This window comes from Somniosus microcephalus, chromosome 19 (genome assembly GCF_052327205.1).
Source record: "Somniosus microcephalus isolate GS21.2 chromosome 19, FLI_Smic_1.0, whole genome shotgun sequence".
Taxonomy (NCBI): Eukaryota; Metazoa; Chordata; class Chondrichthyes; order Squaliformes; family Somniosidae; genus Somniosus; species Somniosus microcephalus.
The window spans coordinates 45,956,325-45,980,779 of NC_141005.1; the positions used below are offsets into that span (position 1 = coordinate 45,956,325).

General features: G+C 40.9%; 1 protein-coding gene across 5 annotated transcripts in view; it reads left to right on the forward strand.

Annotated features, from left to right (window-relative positions):
• The window catches only part of plbd2 (phospholipase B domain containing 2), a 38,227-nt gene extending 13,982 nt beyond the window's left edge, over positions 1-24,245 (forward strand). For 3 of the 5 annotated variants that reach the window (XM_085961751.1, XM_085961753.1, XM_085961750.1), the window contains exons 5-12: positions 5,724-5,938; positions 7,856-7,950; positions 9,991-10,151; positions 12,523-12,618; positions 12,928-12,999; positions 16,403-16,555; positions 20,022-20,184; positions 21,351-24,245. In XM_085961751.1, coding sequence (XP_085817877.1) covers positions 5,724-5,938; positions 7,856-7,950; positions 9,991-10,151; positions 12,523-12,618; positions 12,928-12,999; positions 16,403-16,555; positions 20,022-20,184; positions 21,351-21,518 — 1,123 coding nt within the window. In that variant the 3' untranslated portion in view covers positions 21,519-24,245. Of the gene's footprint in view, positions 1-5,723; positions 5,939-7,855; positions 7,951-9,990; positions 10,152-12,522; positions 12,619-12,927; positions 13,000-16,402; positions 16,556-17,108; positions 17,609-20,021; positions 20,185-21,350 lie in introns of those variants that run through there. The other 2 variants (XM_085961754.1, XM_085961752.1) reach the window with 2 other exon arrangements.
• Positions 24,246-24,455: the final 210 nt, after the last annotated feature.

A 24,455-nucleotide genomic window follows, 5' to 3' on the forward strand; every position in this document is an offset into this window, starting at 1 on the left:
TGAGTGTTGTTGGAGCTGCACTCATCCAGGCAAGTGGAGAGTATTCCATCACACTCCTTACTTGTGCCTTGTAGATGGTGGAAAGGCTTTGGGGAGTCAGGAGGTGAGACACTTGCCGTAGAATACCTAGCCTCTGACCTGCTCTTGTTGCCACAGTATTTATGTGGCTGGTCCAGTTCAGTTTCTGGTCAATGGTGACCCCCAGGATGTTGATGGTGGGGGATTCGGAGATCGTAATGCCATTGAATGTCAAGGGGAGGTGGTTAGACTCTCGCTTGTTGGAGATAGTCATTGCCTGGCACTTCTGTGGCACGAATGTTACCTTGGTAAAGGTGCTGTATAAACTTGCATTTATACAGCACCTTTTCACATACTGAAGACATCCCTAAGTGCTTCAATTAATTACTTTTGAGGTGCAGTCACCAATGTTCTGTATGCAAATGTGGCAACCAGTTGCACACCGCAAAGTACAACAGATGGATATAATGACCCGATAATCTATTTTTAGTGGTGCTGGTTGAGGGAAAAATCAGGAGAACTCCTGCTCTTCCTCAAATAGTGCCCTGCCATCTTTTACATCTGCCTGAGCAGACAGATGGGGCCTTGGTTTAACATCTTATCTGAAAGATGGTACCTCCGACAAAGCAACACTGCCGTATCAACCTAGATTATGTACTCCAGTCCATAGAGCACTTGAACCCACAACTTTCTAACTTGGAGGCTAAAGTGCCACCAACTGAATCAAATAATCTAAATATACAATTAAATATTTCTAGGGAGTATAGTATTTCATTGATTTTAATGTGACCTGAATTCTTCCTATCCTCTATCACCACCCCAACCCCCCCAAAAAAAAATCAGCCTATAAGTGTCCGTTTAGTCAGGGACAAAAACTGGATGGTTCTGTGAATTACTATCTTGTTAGCTTGTAGCTGTGTTTGAAACCAGGCCAGATTGATGTGTGCTACATGTCTCTTTATACCAACTGCAAGGAAACTAAATAAAATTAGTTTGGGTGCTTTCAAGCCATTTTAAAGTAGATTTGGGTTCACAGCACAAATGTCTTCTAATTTGACACGCATTGCTATTCATGATAGTGGATTATGCAAGTGTGGGGAAGAGCAAGTTTAATGGGCAGAATGGCCTTTCTAGTTCTTTGTTTTCTCCTATTAAGTTGGCTGTCTCACTTGGAGATCATAAGCATGTCAGGTGTAGGAACTAGACAAGACAACACCGGGGCAGGCTTGGGTGCTTTTTAGAGGTAGAGGCAGAAGCACTTTATTCAAACCAAGGAAAGAGAGCTTCACTGTGCACTTAGTGTGTGTTGTACCTGGGCTAGGAGTGCTCATCACTGCTAGAAGTGGAAAAGCATTTCATTCTCCAGCATGGATAATCCCTCACCTTGGTGAGCCAACCAAGATCCCACTCCCTACCAAAAAATCTTCGTATGTCCAAACTGTAACAGTTTTTACTACTTTAGTTGCTATAAAATTGTGTTTTACTTGGCCCAGAATAATAAGTTTTAACAAAGTAATGGGTAAACTGAACTGTTGAAATATTAAGTTAGTTGCCACATTTTAACCTCCCTGTGCAACTGGCTGACTGTGTAAGTAAAAAAAAAAAGAGTTGAGATTCCCCGCTGTGATAAACAGCTGGAGGGAATGCATAAACGGCAAAAAAACCCAAAGAAAGGAAACTAGCAGCGTTCTCATGAAATGGAACCTTCCCCTCACCTGCACACTCCCAAGTGATATAAACCAAAGTTTTGGTTACTCATTTGCTGTAGATTGCAGAAGCAGTAAACCAACTGAAACACTTATTTATGTTTTATTAACCTGAAGTGACCTATTTCATCACGTGCATTACTTGTATTCTTAACGAGTCCACATATTATTTGACTACTGCTGTCATCACCCCTCCTCAAAAAAAAAACTTGCTATAAGCCCTCTCCATTGTTTCCTCGCGACATGATAATGATAAATGACGAAGGCCATTCAGCCCATCTTCTTTTGTCCATTCAGAAATAGGCTGAAGTCCCATCATTGCAGCATCCAGTTGTTTCTTAAATGATTCTAAGGTCTTCGCCTTCACTATTGTATCTGTAAATCCATTGCTAAAGCAAACAGTGTTCTAGGTTGCATTCATAGGATAATTCTCTACAAAACAAAGCATACCATTTTGTCCTTGGTTAGGCCTCAGTTCGAATACTGTGCCCAGTTTTGGTCTCCTCACATTGTGGGGGATATTGATGCTTTGGAAAGGGAGCAGAGGAGGCCCACTAGATTAATTCACAGTTTAAAACACCTTAGTTACCCAGATCAGCTCAAAGGTGAGTCTGTATGCTTTAGAAAAGTGTAGGCTCAGGTGATTTAGATCGAGAGGACCAGGCGTCACGCTTACAAGTTATGTAAGGACAGAATTAGGTTGGATTTTAGGTGCTTTTTTCCCCAAGAGAATAGTGGACCTGAGAAACGGGTTGCCGCCTCATGTGAACACTGATTTGCTGTATTCCTTCAAGAGAGCTGAATCTGTTTCTGGTTGGGGTGCAGATCACTTCATACAAGAGCTAGGCACCTGTAATATAAATAAAAGTCAATGTGATCTGGACTAGTTTCAGTTGCCTAAAGGGGTTGGAGAGGAATTTTCCAGATTTTTTATGTATATTCGTATTGATCAGTTTGTGTCAAGAAACCCTTGCTGTTACAGTACTAATTTTTTTCCTTTTGCTAGTTTGTACCTGTGTCCCATTGACCTACTCTCTCTCTCAAATTAAAGTAATTTTCTGGATTTCCATTTTTCATACAGATTACTATCTTGTATAACTCTCTGTATAAGACCAGCTCTCGCATTTCTTGCAAAGCCCAGGTTTCTCCAGCCTTTCCTCATAACTTGCACCTATGAGACTAGGAGTCAGCCTTGTGGCTCTTAACTGCACTTCCTTTAGTGCTAGAATGACACCCCCCCCCCCCCCCCCACATTGTCTCGTTGACCAGAACTTCTTCTGACTTGTATTGTTTTAGTTCGTGTCAGCTGTGGCTCAGTTGGTAGCACACTTGCCTCTGAGTCAGGAGGTTGTGGGTTCAAAGTTCCACTCCAGGGACTTGAGCACATAAATCTTGGCTGACACTCCAGTGCAGTACTGAGGGAGTGCTGCACTGTTGGAGGTGCCGTCTTTCAGATGGAACGTTAAACCGAGGCCCCGAATGCGTTCTCAGGTGGACGTAAAAGATCCCATGGCACTATTTCGAAGAAGAGCAGGGGAGTTATCCCCGGTGTCCTGGCCAATATTTATCCCTCAACCAGCATAACAAAAAAAAAAAAAATCCAGATTATCTGGTCATTATCACATTGCTGTTTGTGGGAGCTTGCTGTGTGCAAATTGGCTGCCACGTTTCCCACATTACAACAGTGACTCCACTTCAAAAGTACTTCATTGGCTGTAAAACGCTTTGAGATGTCCGGTGGTCGTGAAAGGCGCTATATAAATGCAAGTCTGTCTGTCTGTCTTGACATAGTTCAACATTTTAATTACATTTTGATTGCTGCTCTGCATTGGTTGGACATGTTGGCCACGAATTTAATTGAGGAGGCAGGATGGGGCGGGACAGCTGGCTTCCCAGCTGCATCCGCTCTGCAGACATGATTTTACCTTGATTGGCCTTGTTAAGTCCACCCTGCGCGTTTGCCGGCCAATTAACAGGAAGCGGGTCTGATGACATCATTTGATGACGCGTCATCAGCCGGTTTCCTTAAAGGGACCACGTCCACATGGAGTTTTGACAGTTGTTCTGTCAGTGTTTGACAGCATTGAGGTGCTGCAAACACTGACAATCACTGCACAAAAGTGACCTCTTGCACCCAGGCTCTCCAATGACTCCCTCCATATGCTTATGGAGGGAGTCACAGTACGCAGGGAGGTTCTCTTCCCTTCCAAGGGTGGAAGAGACCTCCCCAGGACACCAACTTACCTTGCACCTCCACCCAATACTCTCTATCTACTTTATCACTTCCCCATCTCACTAGCCACCCCTCACACTCGCCTTCATCTTACTGCAAGCATACCAACTAGCAACACACAAGGGTAGGAACTTGGGAGGTTTAGCCAATGCCCATGTGAAATTTCTGGTAATGTTGTCATACAGTGAAATCTTTTTCAAAAAGTGCCCCTTTATTGGACAGATCTGAGCACACCTTGAGAAGTGTCTTACTGAGTTCCAATGACTGTTCAGTCATAACTTCCCACCCCACTATAGTGATGAGTGTGCATGGAATGGCTTGGACATTAAAGGGATGCTTCAAGTGCTGGTGTGGGAGTCTCAGCCAGGGTTTACAGCATCAAGTGAAGAAAATCCGGCCAGCAAATTTGTCAGAGGCTGATGTCCTGTGTCCAGTGTAGCATCAAGTGATGGCGGAGAAGGTTGGTAATGTTAGTGTTGGGGCTGATCGTGGAAGGATTCGGAGGACCAAGGTCTGATTGTTGCTAGAATAGATGGCAGCTGCAGGTGAGATGACAGAAGCGATCTGTCAATGGTGAGAGGGGTTCTCCGAATGAGGTGGCACTGGACATATTGGATCTAAAAACTTGTAAGCTAAAGAAATCTTTATATCAAAAATACAGTAACCAACATTTTCTGTACTCTGAAACTCACCATCTGCAACATGGCATCCTTGACACCACTTCTGAAGCTGTCAGCTTTTCACAAACATCAGAGCAGACTCAAAACACGGCAGGTTGAGCTGGCGTGTTCCCCGAACAGCGGGTAACCAGTGGGGGGGGGAAGAAGGTAAAATTAGAAGCCTCAAAATCCTCTTAAATTGGCTCTTAAGCCATTTTAAGTAGCTGAATTGTATCCCCTGCCGCTTGGTGTCAGGTCAGTTCTCCGTTGACAGACCTGACACCTGGGAGACTTGCGTGGAGACGGGTTGACAGCGGGTTTCCTACCCGCTGTCAATCGATGCGATTTTGACAGCGGACCCGCCCTCTCAGCGCGATTATATTCGCAGCCGTTGAGTGCTGAGTCTACTATGGTCTCTTTCAACTTCTTCCTTAACCATTTCAATACCATTACTATTTCAGCACCAGTCACAGAGTATGTGTCACCTATTTTACCTTCCCATGTGCAGTACTTTACATTTGTCCACATTAAATAATCTGTCATTGTTCTATCATTTCTGTGTTCCTTCCTCTGCTTCACTGCTATTCTTAGTATAGCGGTAGCCACTTCTGAATGTAAGCCATTGATGCAAATTAGAAACCGTAGTGGTCCCAGCACTGATCCCTGGGGCACCCCACTAAGTCCTTCCTGCTTTCCCTACTGCGACGCAATTACTCTAGCAAGTGAAACAAATGGTGAAACTAATTAATTTTTTTTATTCTTGAGAAAGAATAGCATAGTTGTTTGTGGTGATTTGCTCAAGATGGTGTCTGTTAGCATTTGGTGTGTGGACTTACTGGATGCTGCAATTTTTGAGGCACTTTGATGTAATGTTTCCCCTGTGTTTTTTTTAAACTTTATTTAGGTCCTTCTGTTTTGTAGTTTATTTTTATTCTTAACCAAAACTTCTCTGCAGAAGAGAGTGATAGTAGCCTGTGAAACTGGTGATGATTAAAAGTAATCTTGCAGAAAAAGTACACTACACTGGTTTTCTCACACTGCTGTCATGACCATAGTATAACAAAAGTTTTTTTTTTCCTCCTATCTACTTACTAAAATACTTTGCAGTCTCTTTCAGATGGCTGGTGACTTGGAGGATCTAGAAAATGTATTTAATAAAACAGACATTTCAAGGATGTTTGGTTCTGGGTCATGTTCTGCACTCATCAAACTGTTGCCAGGCAACAAAGATCTTCTGGTATCTCATGACACCTGGAACGGCTATCAGACAATGCTGCGAATCATCAAGAAATACAAACTGTCCTTTAAATCCTCCCCAGGAAGTAAGCGTGCATGTTTGGCCTTTTTAAAAAATTGTTAAATTACTTTTGCAGGCTTTCATTTCACAATGTGAAGCCTCCTTAAAACTTAAAACAGCAGAGATCACATCATAAATTCCACAACACACAATACTTTAAGCTGGTTTAGGTTTGTATTGAAAAGTGCAATAGGTGGGAGTAGGCTGAATTATCCAGAATAAAGGAGTTGAACGACACCATTATTTGGTGGTCTTGGCTCAACAGTAAAATTGTGTAAGGCCCAGTATTGTAAGCTGCTTTTATACTTTTGCCGGGTCTCCAGAGAACACAAAGTATTGCCACCATGACGTCAGCAAGCAGGGCCAGCAATTTCTCACCGTATGCCTTTTAACATTTGGGACTTGTGTTCAATCCAGCCCATACTTCTTGATTAAAGGTCTCCCTTCTCTGCAGGTCATAAGGGTTTGGGTGGTATCAATCAAGGTTTCAGTGGCTGCTGGTCCTCCGAACACAAATGTTCATAATTGAATGTATTAATGATTAATCTCATTCAGGTAAATCGTAAGGATGGCTGGTGTGGGAAATGAAAAAAAATCTTTCTGGAGCAGGTGGTGTGCTTCGGAAGTTGAATTTGAGGCAGAGAACTGGTTTCCAGATTTTGTTTCTTTCTTTAAAAGCTGGTTACAATCTGTGAATAAAACACATTACTGCAAACAGCCCTACATCAGTGGTCAGTGTTTGTACTGGCAAATAGAGGAAGTAAGTGTAAACCAGAACTATAACCACGGATTTCTAGTTTTAAAACATTACAATTATTGGCATAAATCGGATAGAAAATAATGTTGAGAGTTGGAAATGAATTAAAAGAAGGATTAAAAACAAATCGTTTCTTTAGAGTAACACATGTTGAATTTTCAAAGTACAATTTCCACATTGAGAGCTATTTGCTACTGTCGAAATCTCGACTCCGAGTAAGACTCTAAAACACAAGCAGCACCGTCAGATTGTTAGTTTATTTTACTTGCACAAGGAGAGCGTCCTGCTAAGTCAAAGGCTAGCAGAGACTCTGCAGAATTACAGATTAACAACATATTTATACAGTAAAGTAAACAGGTTATGGTTTCATCATGTGTCTTTCAAGTCAGACAAAGGGACAAAGAGTTCTTCAATCCTTAACTAAGTTTCTACATATTTCTAAAGTCTAGCGTAGAGAAAGACTATTGATAATACAATGGGTAGTTATTTATTCCAGACTATTTAATTAAGACCATCAGTATTGTTTGGAATGTAGTTACTTCATACAATATGTTTCTTCTGTTATCTGGTGGCCAGGCCTCTGGCCAGGTGGCTTTACTCATGTAAATGGTCTTTGTTTACAATGCAGATAAGCAACGGTTTACAGTGTTTAGTCAAGGTTAACAAGTTTAAGGAAGGAAACAAGGACATTTCTGCAGAGGCTTCTGGGAGGACCGGGACTCCATTTTGTTTGTCAAAAAGGGACACATGTAACTATATTCAGTTTTAAAAGGTACATTTCCACACTACTTTGTGAAAAGGTAATTGGGTTGCAGTTTGTTGTTGGTGAGCAAAGATAGAGCTTTACTCTGCATCTGGCTAGGGAGAGCTTGATGCTGATTCTGTTTGCCTGAAGTGGAAGAGTGTTCTGTGCCCCAGCACTCGACCCAATATGCATAATTTTTTTTAAAAGTTACTTTCAATGAATGATCGACTGCGACATTTCAAAAATATGAACATCTGTGTAGGAATGCTTAAAATCTGTCTGCAGTTGTACCTGTTTGTTCACTGGTACCTATGCAAACAGGAAGGTTTCTTTTTAAAGGAAGAAAGATTAGTGTCATGAGGTTCTGGAAATTGGATGGTATAATGGGACCTACCCCTATTAAAATCTACTTTTTCAATCCTGTTGTTTTCTTTGCTTAGGTAACTTCACCATACCAGGAGAGGAGCAGGCTTTTTCATCTTATCCAGGGTCTCTATTTTCTGGTGATGATTTCTACATCTTGAGCACTAGATTGGTGAGCAATTTCTTGCTGTGTATTTTTAAATCTCTTGCTGTGTATTTTCTCAGTGTTAGTTCTTTAATGAACTTTAAATATATACACACACGCCGGCAGATCATCCATGTCATTACCTATGGTAAGTCAGAGTGGAGTGTTCCATGTTATGTGCTTGCTAAGCCTGACGACCACTCCTCTCGTACCCAAATGAGCCAGAGATGCCCCACCTCCCTCTCCCAGATCTCCTTAATGCGTACCCCTGTGTCTGTCTGCTTGTCTCCTTTCCCTCACCATGTGTGTTTTCTTTCTCTTTCTTTCTTCCCCACCATGTCTCTGTGTGTCTCCCCAGGGGACACCGTAACACTGCTGAAATGTGTAAATAGTCATGAGTTCGTTCATCAGAATTGAACTGAGCATGCACATATTAGGCTGTTGGTTATAAACAACACAAATTGCGTTTATATAGTGCCTGTAACGTAGTAAAATGTCCCAAGGTGCTTCACCGGTGCCTAATCAAACAAAAATTGGCACCGAGCTAAAGGAGGAGATATTGGGACAGGTGACTTAAAGTTTGGTCAAAGAGGTAGGTTTTAAGGAGCACCTCAAAGGAGGTGGAGGGAGGGAATTCCGCAGTTTGGGGCCGCAATAGCTGAGGGCATGGCCACCAATTGTGGAACGAAGGAAGTGCGGGATGCACAAGAGTTAGAGGAACACAGTTCTTGCAGAGTTGTGGGGCTGGAGGAGGTTACAAAGACAGGGAGGGACAAGGCCATGGAGGGATTTAAACACAAGGATGAGAATGTTAAAATTCAGGAGTTACTGGACCGGGATCAGAGAGCACGGGTGATGGGGGAACAGGTCTTGGTGCGAGTTAGGATACGGGCAGCAAAGTTTTGGATGAGCTGAAGTTTATGGAGGGTGGAAGCTGGGAGGCCGACCAGGAGAGCATTTTAATAGTCGCGTCTGGAGGTAACAAAAGCTTGGAAGAGGGTTTCAGCGGCAGATGGGCTGAGCCAGGGTGGAGACGGACAATGTTCTGGAGGTGGAAATAGGCTGTCTTTGTGATGGAGAGGATGTAGGGTTGGATGCTCAGCTTGGGGTCAAATGGGACGCTGGGGATGCGAACAGTCTGGTTCAGCCTGAGATAGTGGCCAGATTGGGAGAGTGGGCAGGGGTGGAATCAATGGCTAGGGCACAAAGTTTGTGCTGAGGACCAAAGACCATGGCTTTGGTCTTCTCTGTTTAAATGTAGAAAATGTTGGCTCATCCAGGACTGGATGTCGGACAAGCAGTCTGACAGCACAGAGGCAGTGTAGGGGTTGGGAGGTGGAGCTGGGTGTTGTCAGCGTACATGACATCATGTCTTTGGATGATGTTGCCAAGGGGCAACATGTAGATGAGAAATAGAAGAGAGCCCAGGATAGATCCTTGGGGAACTCTAGAGGTAATGGTACGGGGGTGGGAAGAGAAGCCATTGCAGGAGATTCTCTAGCTACAACTGGTTAGGTCAGAGTGGAATCGAGCAAGGGCTGTCCCACTCAGTTGGACAATGGGAAGAGAGGCACCTGGGAAATGTAGTGTTCTACATCCGAGGCAGACTTATGCACATTTTTGTTTACTGTTGGGTTGTTTCATAATTTCATCAAATATGGGGAGCAGGCTTGATGGGGATTTTTAATTGTAGGGTGGGGGGAGTCCAGGATACTCAGTGGCCCAGTTGTGGGTGTTTTTTACATTTGTGGAACTTGGTTGGAGCCAAGTTTATGATTTTTTTTTGTATGTGAAAATATTCTATTAAGGGGTGTATAGAGGGGTGGATGAGGAATTATCATGGTGGCTGTATCTCAAAGAATGTGATTTAGTGCAACTTCTGGTAAAATGTAATCGGGGAGAATATGAATAATGACTAGAATATAACTAATTAGAAAGAAGGGGGCAAAATGAGGAAGGAAAAAAAAATGACATACTAAGTCACATCAATGACCAACACCATTTTATTATAGAAGCACTGAAAAATGAACAGATGGTGCATGATATGGCTTTCATTCTTCCTGTTAGGTTACTCTAGAAACCACAATAGGTAATAATAATGCACAATTGTGGAAGTTTGTGCAGCCCATTGGTTCTGTGATGGAGTGGTTAAGGAATATAATCGCTAATCGACTGGCTACGAATGGTGCGGAATGGGCTGCAATTTTTAAGAAGTTCAACAGTGGCACGTAAGTTCTATTAATCTCGAGTGCCTTTTTAATGTACCCCACAGCTGTTTGTGTACTACAAGCTGTTTTAAGATTTGTAGACCGTTCTCCGAACTTATTCTGAAAATCCATAAACAGCTATTCATGACTTTCATTATTCTTGGCCTTCATCATTATTATGTGTACTTTTTTCATTTTTCTATGCTGCCCCTACAGAGAGCAATTATGCAAAAAGATATCTGCCCATGTGGATTTATAAAGTAATCTCTTGATAATCTGTTGCACTAGATGATGAGTTTTACGGACCCTCTACATTTTTTAGTCCGTGAAGACAAACTTGATGTGTGAATAACTTCTTAAAATAAATCAATCCAGGTATAAGGCGATTATAGGTTGTGGGTGAAGTAGCTGAGCAAGAGGTGTGAGATCACCGTGAGAATTTATAACTGCAAGTGACCAATTTTGTAAAAGTCCAATTTTATATATTTCAATGTTGGTTCTTCACTAACATTCAAAATCTAACTGCCACTTGAGGATTAGGCCTTCAGTTGTGCGTGTAAATCTACATGTGCAGAGTTAGAATAGCCTGACTAGAGAGCAATGCACTGCTGGCAGTATAACGTAAGTGTCTGCTCCACAATGTGTTTTGCAGGAATACGTCTCAAATCAGTGCCTGCAGTATAATTAACATTAGGAATTTATTTGATTTTTACCATATTTCACTAGTGATTTAATCGATTCAGACTCCAAGGTTTATACTCCAAGGTTTATAAAGTTTTTGAGTCCAAAGCTTGACATGTATATGCTTGGGTGCCCATTAATGGTGACTCTTGACAAGTTTATATTTTAAACTGAACATTTTACCGGTAATTTTCCTCTTTCATCACATTGATGATTTAGTTTTAAAGGCAGACTGATTTTTCTCTTGTCCTCAAGTGATCTTACTCGGCCCTCAAAAGATTGTATTTAACTGTTCAAAATATATCTAACTGCTTAGCGGCATCAGGACATCACAAATAAATAACATTTTGTATTTCCCGAACAAAACTGCTGTTTGAGTGTTTTTTCTCATTGCATTCTTGCTACCTATTCAATTGATTTCCACAACTTCACCAACAGTCTGACGAAGGACTCATTTATTCGTGAAATGGGTGATATTTAAGCCCCCCAACAACCCAGCCAAAGCCAAGAACTTGGTGAATGGGGAATCATGCACTTTTCTCTGGTGTGATTGTATTATAGGCCATCCCAAGTATGTGTGTTAAATTCTATTTCATTTTCTTTATTTTTATATAACTAAAACTAGATATCCATGTAAGTGCAAATAGAGCAGTCAGGAAGTATTACAGACTTGTGACCAATGAAATAGAATTCAGTTATCAGAAAGTAGGTATCACATGAACACAAAAGCAAAATACTGCGGATGCTGGAAATCTGAAATAAAAACAGAAAATGCTGGAAATACTCAGCAGGTCAGACAGCATCTGTGAAGCGAGAAACAGAATTAACGTTTCAGGTCAATGACCTTTGTCCAAACCGTTCTGGTGCAAGGTCCTCGACCTGAAATGTTAACTGTTTTTCTCTCTCCACAGATGCTGCTTGACCGGCTGAGTATTTCCAGCATTTTCTGTTTTTGTATCACATGAACACTTGGACTCTGTTTGTTTGCAAAACATTTACAATTCTGATGCTTTCTTAACTCTGAGGAGGGCAAAGTTTGAACCATGTATCTGTGTCGTCCAATTTAAATTCCCTCCCCTCCCTCTGAAAATATATTACTGGCTTAAAACATATTTGTAAACCTCTGGCAGATTTTCCTGTTTCTGTGCCTGGGGCTTTTGGTGGCAAGGAGCATAAGCCTGCCTGATTTTTCTGCCCTTTTAAATTGATGGATAGAAAATTGAGCAGACCTGGTTAAGGGCGTGCACTCCTCCCTGGCCGATTTTTTTTCTCCTGTATTCATTGTGCGCAGGTGATCCAAGAGCCCCAGTACAGGTGCAGGAAAATCTGCCCCATTATTTTCAATATAGAATCTCCCATTTTAAGGACCATCCAGAATAGCAAATTCCTAGATTGGGGGTGAGAGAAACTGCCACAGTGCACTAGTAAGCATCTGACATAGCCTGTAATAATAAAGTAATACAAACTTGATACAGCAAAGTGGCCTAAAGTGCATGCATATTCTTGTATATAGACAGAGTGCCCATTATAGCCTGGTAGGCTAACCATAACCTGTCTTTCTTCCTTGGTGCACACTGCTGGCTGCGTCTTCCCTGCCACTTTAACACTTGCTTACTCTGCTTTCATGGGCACTAAAATGACATGTTGCAGACTGTTGCCCCTGTAATGATGAAATGTGAAGATATTTTAGTGTTTTCATTTTCTTTTACAGATACAATAACCAATGGATGATTGTGGACTATAAGTACTTTACACCAGGCCAATTTAATATTAAAGAGAACTTACTGACAATTCTGGAACAATTACCGTAAGTATGAATGAGATCTGTTTGATTCATCAGTGTTTTTCTTTCCTGGAATAATCCATGTACAGCCACTTAGAAGAATTTTCCTACACAATGTGAGCTTTCTGCATTCATTATTTCAATGTTTTCATAAATAACTGTAAATCTTGATAATGGCATTTTGTATTTAAGGTTTTTGATTTTTTTTGTGTAGGCTGCCTATATAGCTGGAATAGATGTTGTTTGTTGATTGTATTCTGCAGATTGCTACCGTGCATGTTTTGCTGTTGTATTTCATAATTTCTCATGTGACTTCCTTCTGTGCAATTACAGTGGGCAAATAGTTACTGCTGATAAAACAGATGAGTTGATGCAGAAAGGTTACTGGGCCAGTTACAATATACCGTAAGTGTGGGCTTTGATGGATTCTGCTTAACATTGATTCCATAAGCTAATGTTTATAGGTTTGTGCTCCTGCGTCTCCATAAGGCAAATTCAAAGTATTACCTTTATGTCCCATAACTTAACATTCTTGTATGCACTCCCCAGAAACACAAACCTGCTCTTGCATTGTTTCTTCTTTTAATTTGTAATTTATATTCCTTTATCACACTTACACCCTCCCAAAATATCTCTAATACAAGAACTTTAGGTGAATCCATTCAGCACATCATAGAATGGTTACAGCATAGGAGGCCATTTGGCCCGTCGAGCCCATGCCAGCTCTCTGAGCACTTCAGCTAGTCCCACTCCCGTGCCTTTTTCCCCATAGCCCTGCAAATTTTTTTCCTTCAGTTACTTACCCAATTCCCTTTTGAAAGCTACAATTGAGTCTGCCTCCACCACCCTTTCAGGCAGTGCATTCCAGATCATAACCACTCGCTGCGTAAAAATGTTTTTCCTCCTGTCGCCTTTGGTTCTTCTGCCAATCACCTTAAATCTGTGTCCTCTAGTTCTCGACCCTTCTGCCAATGGGAACAGTTTCTCTCTACTCTGTCTAGACCCCTCATGATTTTGAGCACCTCTATCAAATCTCCTCTCAATCTTCTCAGCTCTAAGGAGAACAACCCCAGCTTCTCCAGTCTATCCACGTAACTGAAGTTCCTCATTCCTGGATCCATTCTCGTAAATATTTTCTGCACCCTCTCTAAGGCCTTCACATTCTTCCTAAAGTGCAGTGCCCAGAATATGAGACAATATTCCAGCTGAGGCCGAACTTGTGATTTTATAACGGTTTATCATAACTTCCTTGCTTTTGCACTCTATGCCTCTATTTATGAAGCCCAGAATTCCCAATATGCTTTTAACCGCTTTCTCAACCTGCCCTACCACCTTCAACGATTTGTGCACATATACGCCCAGGTCTCTCTGTTCATGCACCCCCTTTAGGATTGTACCCTTTAATTTATATTGCCTCTCATTCTTCCTACCAAAATGTATCACTTCGCATTCTTCTGCGTCAAATTTCATCTGCCACGTGTCCATCCATTTCACCAGCCTGTGTCACTATCCTCTTCACTATACTTTTAAGTTTTGTCATCTGCAAATTTTGAAATTGTGCCCTGTACACCCAAGTCCAAGTGATTAGTATACATCGAGAAAAGCAGTGGTCCTAGTACCGACCCCTGTGGAACCCCACTGTGTTCCTTCATCCAGTCCGATAAACGAGCGTTCATCACTACTTTGTTTCCTGTCACTTAGCCAATTTCGTATCCAGGCTGCCACTGTTCCTTTATTGCATGTTCAGTCCTTTCACAAACCATGTGAGGTGTTACCTATCATGGACCTTATCCACCAATTTAGCCTTGAGGGAAAGTTGTACATAAATAATCCCACAGATAATTGAGCAAGTCTCCAGAATATTTATCTATTTGCACATTTCCACTTGTCCTGCTATCCATCACAAATATTGCAATTTTTTTCTCCCGTCCTGTGGCATATTTCATTATTTCCTTCTTTACCATTGTAATAATAGCTTCTACCCCAGCCCCTGCAACACAAGTAGTATTGTATCTAATCCGATTTTCTTTTTGTCTGTCTGTACCATTGCTATAACAACAGTCCCTTTATAAAAAATCTGAGTTTCACCACTTTAATGGAGTTAATGACGGTATCTCGGGTGCTAGCCTTGGCTCAGTGATGGCATTCCCACCTCTGAATCACTAATTCATAAATTTAAGCCCCACTCCAGAGACTTGAGCACATAATCTAGGCTGACACTTCAGTGCAATACTGAGGGAGTGCAGCACAGTCAGAGGTGCTGTCTTTCATTTGAGATGTTAAACTGAGGCCAAATCCACCTTCTTGGGTGGCTATGAAAGATCCCATGCACTATTTGAAGAAGAGCAGGGAACTTTTCCCAGTGTCCTGGTCAACAGTTATCCCTCAGCCAACATCAATATAGTCCCTGCCTTACAACCGTGAGTAGACTTCATGGGCGGTGAAGACCTTTTAGATGTTTTGAGGTCATGAAGGGTACTATATAACTCTCTTTCTCTCTCCGTCTCCCCCCCCCCCCCCCCCCCCCCAAAGATTCCGGTCGCCTGTCACTTTAATTCTCCGCTCCACTCCCACTCTGATCTCTCTGCCCTCGGCCTTCCAGGGAAGCTCGATGTAAGCTCAAAGAACAGCACATCATCTTTCGACTAGGCACTTTACAGCCTTCTGGACGCCACATCGAGTTCGACAATTTCAGTCTATAACATCGGTCCCTTTTTTAATTTTTTCTCTCTCGTGGCGGCTGTTGATCATCCTGCCATTGCCATTTACACCTCATCTAGTGCCATCTTTTGTTTCTTAACTTGTCCCATTACCATCTCCTTTTACCTTGCACCATCATCCCTTTTTTCTCTTAATCTCTCCTGCCTTCCATCCTATCACCAGACCTTCCCTTTTGTTCTTTCCTCCCCTCCTCCCTCTCCCTGCCCCTACACTAGCTTAAAAATCTGTTACATCTCCAACTTTTTCCAGTTCTGACGAAGGGTCATTGACCTGAAACGTTAACTCTGTTTCTCTCTACAGATGCTGCTCTACCCTATTTTATGTTATCAAAATTCATATAACCTTGAATAAGAGTTGCATTTTGTGTCTCTTTGTCAGCAATATGTTTATTTTTCTATATTTCTGGCAGAACTGGCCATCAAATTTTTCATTCATTGCTGAGCATCACTGAATGACAATAAATTACAGCCACAGTAGTACTGCCTGACTGTTCTTTGTAGCTGTTTACACGAAGCACAATATTCAGAATGTATGCATTTAGGTGGAAGCAGATTGGGTATAACTGGATGAGATACTCCCATCAGTAATTTTCTATGCAACAATTCTTTGTTGTATTAAGATAATCCAGTTATATTTTCATTGACATTTTATGTCTCATAGGAATATTCTTATTAATGTCTTGCAGGTTGTTTACCTGAGACTTTCCATGACAAAAGCTGGCACAATGTGTTGGAGCACCAATAGAGTGCCAGAGTAGTAGCATGTAGAAACAAATTCCTGCATTCCCAGTCTTGCCCACAGTGATTTGGGTGTGCCCTTAGTGAAGATCATTGCAAAGTCTGAGCTAGTATTGTCCCTGGCCCATGGTCACATTGCTTTGTGTCAGTTCAGAGCAGCCAATGGCAGAGGAATGAGACACTGCTCCCTCTCTCAGCTATGATGGCATGTGACCTGGGAAGACCCAGAGGGGAGAAAAATGGGGAAAAGATGTACAAGTAAATATTTTTACCAAAACATACATTAATGAAATCAAAACCCATTATATATTTTGATGAGTTAACTATAATTAATACTTTCATTTCTGTAGGTATTTTGAAGAGATCTTTAATGCCAGTGGTATACCAGCCCTGGTTGAGGAATATGGAGACTGGTTCAGTTATAACAAGAGTCCTCGCGCTCTGATATTCCGTCGAAATCAGACTTTGGTTACAGACATGGATTCGATGATTAAATTAATGAGGTACATGCAGCTACGTTAGCCAGGATAACGGCTCTACATTGCTTTGATCTTTTAAGCTAGTAAACATATTGAGGATCACCCTAAATTTCTACTGGAGTTGCCAGTACATTATAGTAACATAAAGGACTTGGGTAAACCTCACTGTGTATTGATTTTAAATCCTGGCTGCTGGTTCATTTGCTTGAAACTGAAAAATACTAACTAGCACAATTAGTACTATTTAGCGAGTTTTTAGAAATTAAACGGCATCGTTCCACCTGAAATACTAGATTCTATGAAATCATATCTTAGACTAATGTATTGAAACTAACTCATTAAAGACACATTTTTAGAATACTAATGTCCTTGGTCTAAAATCAACTTTTATAACAGATTTCCAGCATCCGCAGTATTTTGCTTTAGCATCTAGAAATATCTAGTTTTACGGCCACATCCTCATTTCAGTAAATTCCACCACTCAGCAAGGTAGTCAGATGAGTGAAGTCATTGTATATGCCTCAACAATTTGCAAGTGCTGCTCTTCTAACTGCCATTATTTTATTTTCTAAATTAGGAGGAAAACAAAACAAGTTAGAGTGCTCTTTGTGGCCATTAGGATGGATCAAGATTTTTACTTTTATCACTACAGTAGCATAGCTCTCAAACACAAACGCCCAAACAGGAGTGAATAACGATAAACATTAATGATGGGAGAAGTTCAGGAACTGGTTGAATACAAAAAAAATTGCGCTTCAAAATTTCGTGTCTGTGAAGTGGAAACCTGTTAAATTGAAATGTAATTTTCATATAAAATGATAAGTTTACTCTGAATATATTAATGCACTTAAACAGTGACTAATGGGAATGAATAGAAAAATGTTTTGGAACCTTACGAACTTTATATACAGCAAGACATAATTCCACAGTAAAATGTCTGTGGATTAATTCGGAAATGCCCTTTTACCTCCTCCCTTCCCACTGTCTAGGGCCCCAAACACTCCTTCCAGGTGAAACCGTGATTTACTTGTACTTCTTGCAATTTAGTTTACTTCGCCGGGATCAAGCGGAAGCCAAGCGCAAACAGCGGAAGGAGCGCACGTCAACCCAAGCACCTGCCCCTTCAACCACTGTCTGCCCCACCTGTGACAGAGACTGTAGGTCCTGCATTGGACTCCTCAGTCACCTGAGAACTCATTTTTAGTGTGGAAGCAATTCATCCTCGGTTCCGAGGGACTGCCTGAGAAGAAGATACTGTATTTGCTGCTCAAGATGCGGTCTCCTCTACATTGGGGAGACCAAACACAGATTGGGTGACTGCTTTGCGGAACACCTCCGTTCAGTCCGTAAGGGGGACCCCAAGCTTCCAGTCGCCCGTCACTTTAATTCTCCGTTCCACTCCCACTCTGACCTCTCCGTCCTCTTACACTGTTCCAACGAAGCTCAACGTAATCTCGAGGAACAGCACCTCATATTTCGATTAGGCACTTTACAGCCTTCTGGACTCAACATCGAGTTCAACAATTTCAGACCATATCCTCTGCCCCTATTTATAAAAAAAAAAAATTCTCTCTCTCACATAACAGCTGTCGATCATTCAGCCATTGACATTTACACTTCATCTAGAGTCATCTTTTGTTTCTTAACTTGTCCCATTACCATCTCCTTTTGCCTTGCACCATCTCTTAATGTCTCTTAATCTCTCCTGCCTTCCACCCAATCACAGACCTTCCCTTTCGTTCTTTCCTCCCCTCCCCCCTTTCCCTGCCCCTACACTTGCTTAAAAACCTGTTCCATCTCCAGCTTTTTCCAGTTCTGACGAAGGGTCATCAAACTGAAACGTTAACTCTATTTCTCTCTCCACAGATGTTGCCTGACCTGCTGAGTATTTCCAGCATTTTCTGTTTTTATTTCTAGATGCTGTTTGATTTGTTTAACTCTCGAGTCGTAGGATATCAACTTAAACTGCATCACCTTAACATTGAAGCATAATTACACCTTCTAATTTTCAAACCTTATTATTGAATTCATGTCAAAGATTGAATGCAACACCTTTTTTGGGTTAAAAAGAAAACCTAATTCATAATCAGAAAATGTAAGACTTAATCTCAAACAATTTTTGGAAGGAAGAAATAATATTTCAAGCAAATAAGAAGTATGCTTAACTGTCTTTAGAAAGTGCACTATAAAAGGAGTTGGTGTTATTTTTGTTGCATCTTCAGTACTGTCTCTCCATTGGAATTTCATTCCTCTCTATGACCCAGATAACTCAAAGTTTGCTTATATCAGTGCCGCACTTCTATTTACAAACCACGTTTTTTGCCATATTAATGTAGATAACGTATAATACACAGGCCTGGATTTTGCGGTCAGCAGCGAAGGCCTGTAATATAGTAGATTGTGAGGAAAAAAGATCAAATGACCTCACATTCAGCCTAAATGTTTTCATTACTACATCTACATTTGCAGCTTTCTTCCCTTTTATCTCTGTCTCTTTCTCCCCTATTTTCTCTCTGTTTTGTGTGGGCCAGGTCTTTTTATCCTCCACTATTTGCACATTCATTTGTCCTTTTACATGACAGCATCACCTCCTAGATGTATATAAAAAAAAAGTATTCTGTTAAGCAGTTTGCAGGTAATTCCACACATTTACTCCCATTTTAAGTGATTTGCCTTCTCTGTGCAGGGAGAGGGGTAGTTAGTCTGAATGTGATGTGTTGAGTTTCCTTGACTGAGGTTTAATAATTGTAGAGGAAACGGATGAACCAGAAGATTCAAAGAAGCTATTTGTTATTCTATTCTTCCAGACTCTTGAGTTTCTCTTTCTCATCTGGATATATAGAGATTCTCTTACAATATACTATACTCCATTTCAACCAGTGAAGCATATTTCCAGATCCAAATGTGCTATTCTACACACTCTTCCTGCATCTTCACTGTTAAAAACCAGGCTAACCACATCTTCTCCAACTCTTATTTTTACAGGATCTCTAAACAGTAGAACTCTGCCTCCCTTGCTGTTTGCTTTTTTAATCTACAGACTTTTAAACACAAAGCTAACCACCTAATTACTGCTTCTTGATTTCATCTGGTCTTCTTTCCCAATCTTTTAAAGAAATAAAAATTTATGTGGCGTCTTTTACGACTTCAGGATGTCCCAAAGTGCTTTCAGCCAATGAAGTACTTTTGAAGAGTAGTCACTGTAATGTAGGATTTGTGATGCTACCCTGCACTTTGCACCTTTTAATCTTCATTTAGGTTTCTCAACTTAAAAAAAAAAAAAAAATACAGATAGCTGCCGAATCCTCAATTTGCAGTTTCCAATTGGTAAGGCTATTGCCTGCTTAGATCTTTCAAACCCCATGATTTTTAAATAATGTATTGCACTACCAACTTTCAGGTATAGAGTAATGTATTTAAATATAATTTTGGTCTTGCTCATATTTTCACTTTCAGGATAATTTATTACAATTAATTTTTATTTTGTCAGGTATAATAACTTTATGAATGACCCTCTGTCTGAATGTCAGCAGTGTGATCCCAAAAACAATGGTGAGAATGCAATCTCTGCCAGATCTGACCTCAATCAGGCCAATGGAACTTACCCATTTTCAGCATTAGGACTGCGTTCACATGGAGGTACAGACATGAAGGTGAGATGTTCTGAGATAGTGTTGTGCAACACACAGAATTGGTGGGGGGACAGCAAATGCTGGAAACACACAGCAGGTTGGTTAGCATCTGAAAGAGAAAAGATCAGTTAACATTTTGGATGGGACCTTTCATAAGAACAGCAGGAATTCTGATGATGGGTTCCACCTGAAACATGAATCTATCTCTTTTTTATTCAGGTACTGACTGACGTGCGGTGCAATTCCAGTAATGTCTGTTTCAGATTTCCAGCTTTTCCAGTTTTTCTTTATCTCTACCCAAAAAAATTCAACACAAGTCAAAACAAAGGATATTTTCATTTCTTTCAGTTTACTGTTGTCTTTTGGTAATTTTTCACTTTCCCACTCTTCTCTCCCACCACGCACCACATCAAACGCATGGGCTTACCATCTAAGGGTGTCTGATAGCTTGCACACCTGCTGAATAACACCTGAAAACTTAGATAAGTCATCCTAATTTTAACTCCTTTCCTAAAATGGATATTTGTATAATTCACAAAAGAGCTGTTGTTGTGAAAAAGTTTTAACAATTAACCAAGCAATGGAGGAACTGTTGAGGAAATAGTTGTAGTTTTGCCTCCCTCTTTAATGACCCCACCTCTAGCAGTATATTTGCCTACCACACCGTGATGTGCAGTACGAGTTTGGCCCACTTGGTAGCACTCTCCCCTTCGGGTCAGAAAGCTGTGGGTTTGAATCCCACACCCGGACCTGAGTGTATAATTGAGGTTGACACTGAGCGATTTATTATGAGATCCTATCCTTCAAATACGGTTGCATTTGCTTGCCCAGGAAGTCATTAAAGATTCTATGGCACTATTCAAAGAAGGATAATGAGATTCCTTGGTCAACATTCCTTCAGCTAAAATAGCAGGTTTAACTGGTTGTTTATGTCACTACTTTTTGTGATATTGTAGTTTGCATAATGACAATCCCTGCACACCAAAAGTAATTCATTGCGTGAAACGCAAGTATTATTTATAGAACCGGGCTTTATATTCCACAAACATGCTCTCGTATTTCTTGTGGAGATAATCAAATTAGAGCTATAAGCGATTCTTCTCTATGGGTCCAGTATTGTGACCAGGGTGGCTCTCGAAAGCTGAGGTTAACTCATTTGATGATCTGTGGCTTGTGTTAATGCGTAGGTTACCTCGTTTGAGTTACACAGCACCTATCAGATGATTGCAGTGAATGGCCCGACGTGGGACGAGGTTCCAGCATTTCAGTGGAGCAAATCCCCTTTCAGCAGCCTTCTGCACATGGGACAGCCCGATCTGTGGAGGTTTCTACCAGTGATGGTGCAGTGGAAATGAAAACCTAAGAACAGTTACCAGATTTTTAAAAAGTACTTTAAATCAGATTGAGCCATTTATGTTTATGATCTGCCTTACTTAAAATATTCTTACGTTAACTCGTACGAAGCTGATTTTTGAAATGAGAGGATGATTATAAATGTCTAAGCACCATTCTGCAGAATAATCACTAACTTTTACCAAAGTTTCATTTTGAATGCAATCTTGAATCAGCATCGTTGTGTACTTGATGAAATTTGATGTACCTGGTATTTCGCTTTAACATGATGGTAACAAAAACACACACAAATTAAAGCTTCAGGCAGGATTTCTTAGCTAATGTATCTTTACAGCTAAGTAAAGGGATTTTTGTTAAAGCTTCTATCATTTTGTAATAACTTAATGAATACCAAGAGAAAATTTCACTCCCGGCAGGGCGGCTACTTTTCAATCCGAGTGGCCTGATGGACCTGCAGCTGTGCATCCTCTTGGCCGAGACATCATGCAGGTAGACAGCTGGCTGCATTCAGGGTGAGCTGCCAAAACTGCCTTCTCGGCCTTCTTTGGCTAATGGTCAAATCAAATAAAGGTCCAATTTAATTCAGAGTTGTTACAGTACAGGTACGATAACATTGGTCCCGTGTTGCACCTTCCTGCGACTTGTGCACCCAAATAAGTGACCAGTTGCCTGTCCGCAGACCACCCATCAGGAAACCTTAAATACTGTACAACCAGACAGCCGGACTTTATGCCATGCATGGTTGCTGTTAACCTGGTTGGTACGTTATTTGCAATTAAGCTATTTTTTTACATTTCTTAAATTCTACATATCTGGTGCTAATACAGAAAATTGTGCATTATTTTTTAATACAAAGGTTGCTGATTTACTTTGAGTACAGAGGACGTTGCCTGTACTGAGTTGTGATGTTTGAATAAAGTCGGTGAAATATCATGTGTGCATCAGACCTTTTGTGGCCTGATTTAACATGGGAAGTACTAATGTAACTTAACATAACACTTCAATGGAAAGAGTTGATAAGTTACAATACCATGTCCTTTCATCCCTGCAGCCTTGTTTCGAATCCATCCCAGGCTCATGGGCTTTCTGCCCTCTGGCACCTTGAGTTTGGTCAGTTTTTCAGCAGAACTTACTGGGCACTAATGCTCAGCACAGAGCTACTCTCAAACTGATAATGGTTAATGTATTGTACACAGGGAGTGAAGAGTCTTCAGGTGAAGCAGGGTTAGGGGGCGAGTGATGATTTGACCAGCCGCGCAAATGTAATTCAGTCCCCATTTTAAATTCCTACATTTGCCCCTCTTATATATGTTACTTTTATTGCTTAGAGTTAAATAGCAAAACTTCATGGCAATTTGGGAAGCAGAAGAGTTGAGTTAGTTGGACCCTAGAAGTTGCTCTGCAAATCGGACTGAGAAGCTAAGAGATGCAAAATTGAGGTGCTACAGCATCACCAAGGACAAGAGGCTGTAATTACAGCATCACAACTTTCATTCTCATTATAAATATGGACATGGGAATTTATAATGGAACTCTATACAGATATATGTATTCGGAAAGGTGCTGCTTAATGTTAAGCAATGTGTTTTGGGAGTCTTGCAATGACCTTGCAAACAAAGAAAAGATAAAGCAAAGGGCTATGCACCAGCCTGTAATGCATACATGGAAAGAATAAAAGCAGCTAGAATCCTAGATAAGCGGAATCCATTTGCAATAGTGCGTTGTGTAAACTATCATGAAATTAGTTGTAACTAATTTGAAGTGATAACCCATTTTTCTCAGTGCTCGTGATTGTGAAAGGCTGTTAAGGGCACCCTATTGCACGTTTAAAATCATGTATGTCAAAGGCCTGTCAAACCTACCGACATCATACAAATCTTATTAATGTGAACATTGTAGACGAGAGATTTTTCTCAAAATATGTTCTCATGGAGTGACAGTTTATACTTTGGTAAGTTAGGTGGCTGGTCTAAGTCAGTCCAACATCAACAATAACATTCAGTCAAGAGCAGTCTGCATTCTGTCTGAAGCTGGCTTCGATTCAGGTGAAATAGTCATGGGTCTATGAGAATCTAGCCTTGGGAGCTACTGGACTGTGACAGATACTCAGCAGCCCATAGTTGCCTGAAATACTAAACTGTAGGTTCAGTAAACATCAATGGAACAGTATGTTCAAGCTCAAGCTGGAGAACTCTTCCATCAATGCACAGGTTTGGATTGCAACCAGTGTGACACTTCAGAAACATTACACCAATGGCAGTGTATCCAAAAGCGAGTATGTCCTGCACTCTAAATGGACTGTTAAACACTGGAGTATTTATTTTGCTTTTTCTGTTGAGTTTGTGGTGTGGATTAGCAATTAAACATAGTGGAATTTAAATTTTCCACTGCTCCAATTGTTTTTCAGAATTCTCGCCAAGTCTTGTGTGAGATGTACGAACTTTGATGTTTCATTTGTATTCTTGTCTATTTGTATTGTTCTTCACCGACGATATTGCTGGACCATGTGTGTAAGATCAAAATTTGGGGACACTTGATTATCTGACAATTGCCAATATCCATCCAGATATGCTTCGTTATAGGACAAAGTTTTTTTTTGTTGCCTTTTCATCTTTTATTGTGCGATCAATTTACTACTTCAGGAAATAACTAATGTGTCAGTCAAAGAAGGCAAAGGGCAGTGTCACAAAGTCTCATTAAAGTTCATAAAGGGTAATTTTCCAAGATGATTGTTCTATTTGGTCTGAGTTTTATCCTGTTGTAGGTGTTGGATAATTTTATTCAAAGAATCAGGAACAACAGGGAATCGAGGGATATGGAGATTGGGCGGGAAAGTGGAGTTGAGGTCGATGATCAGCCATGATCTTATTGAATGGCGGAGCAGGCTCGAGGGGCCATATGGCCTACTCCTGCTCTTATTTCTTATATTTTTATAACAA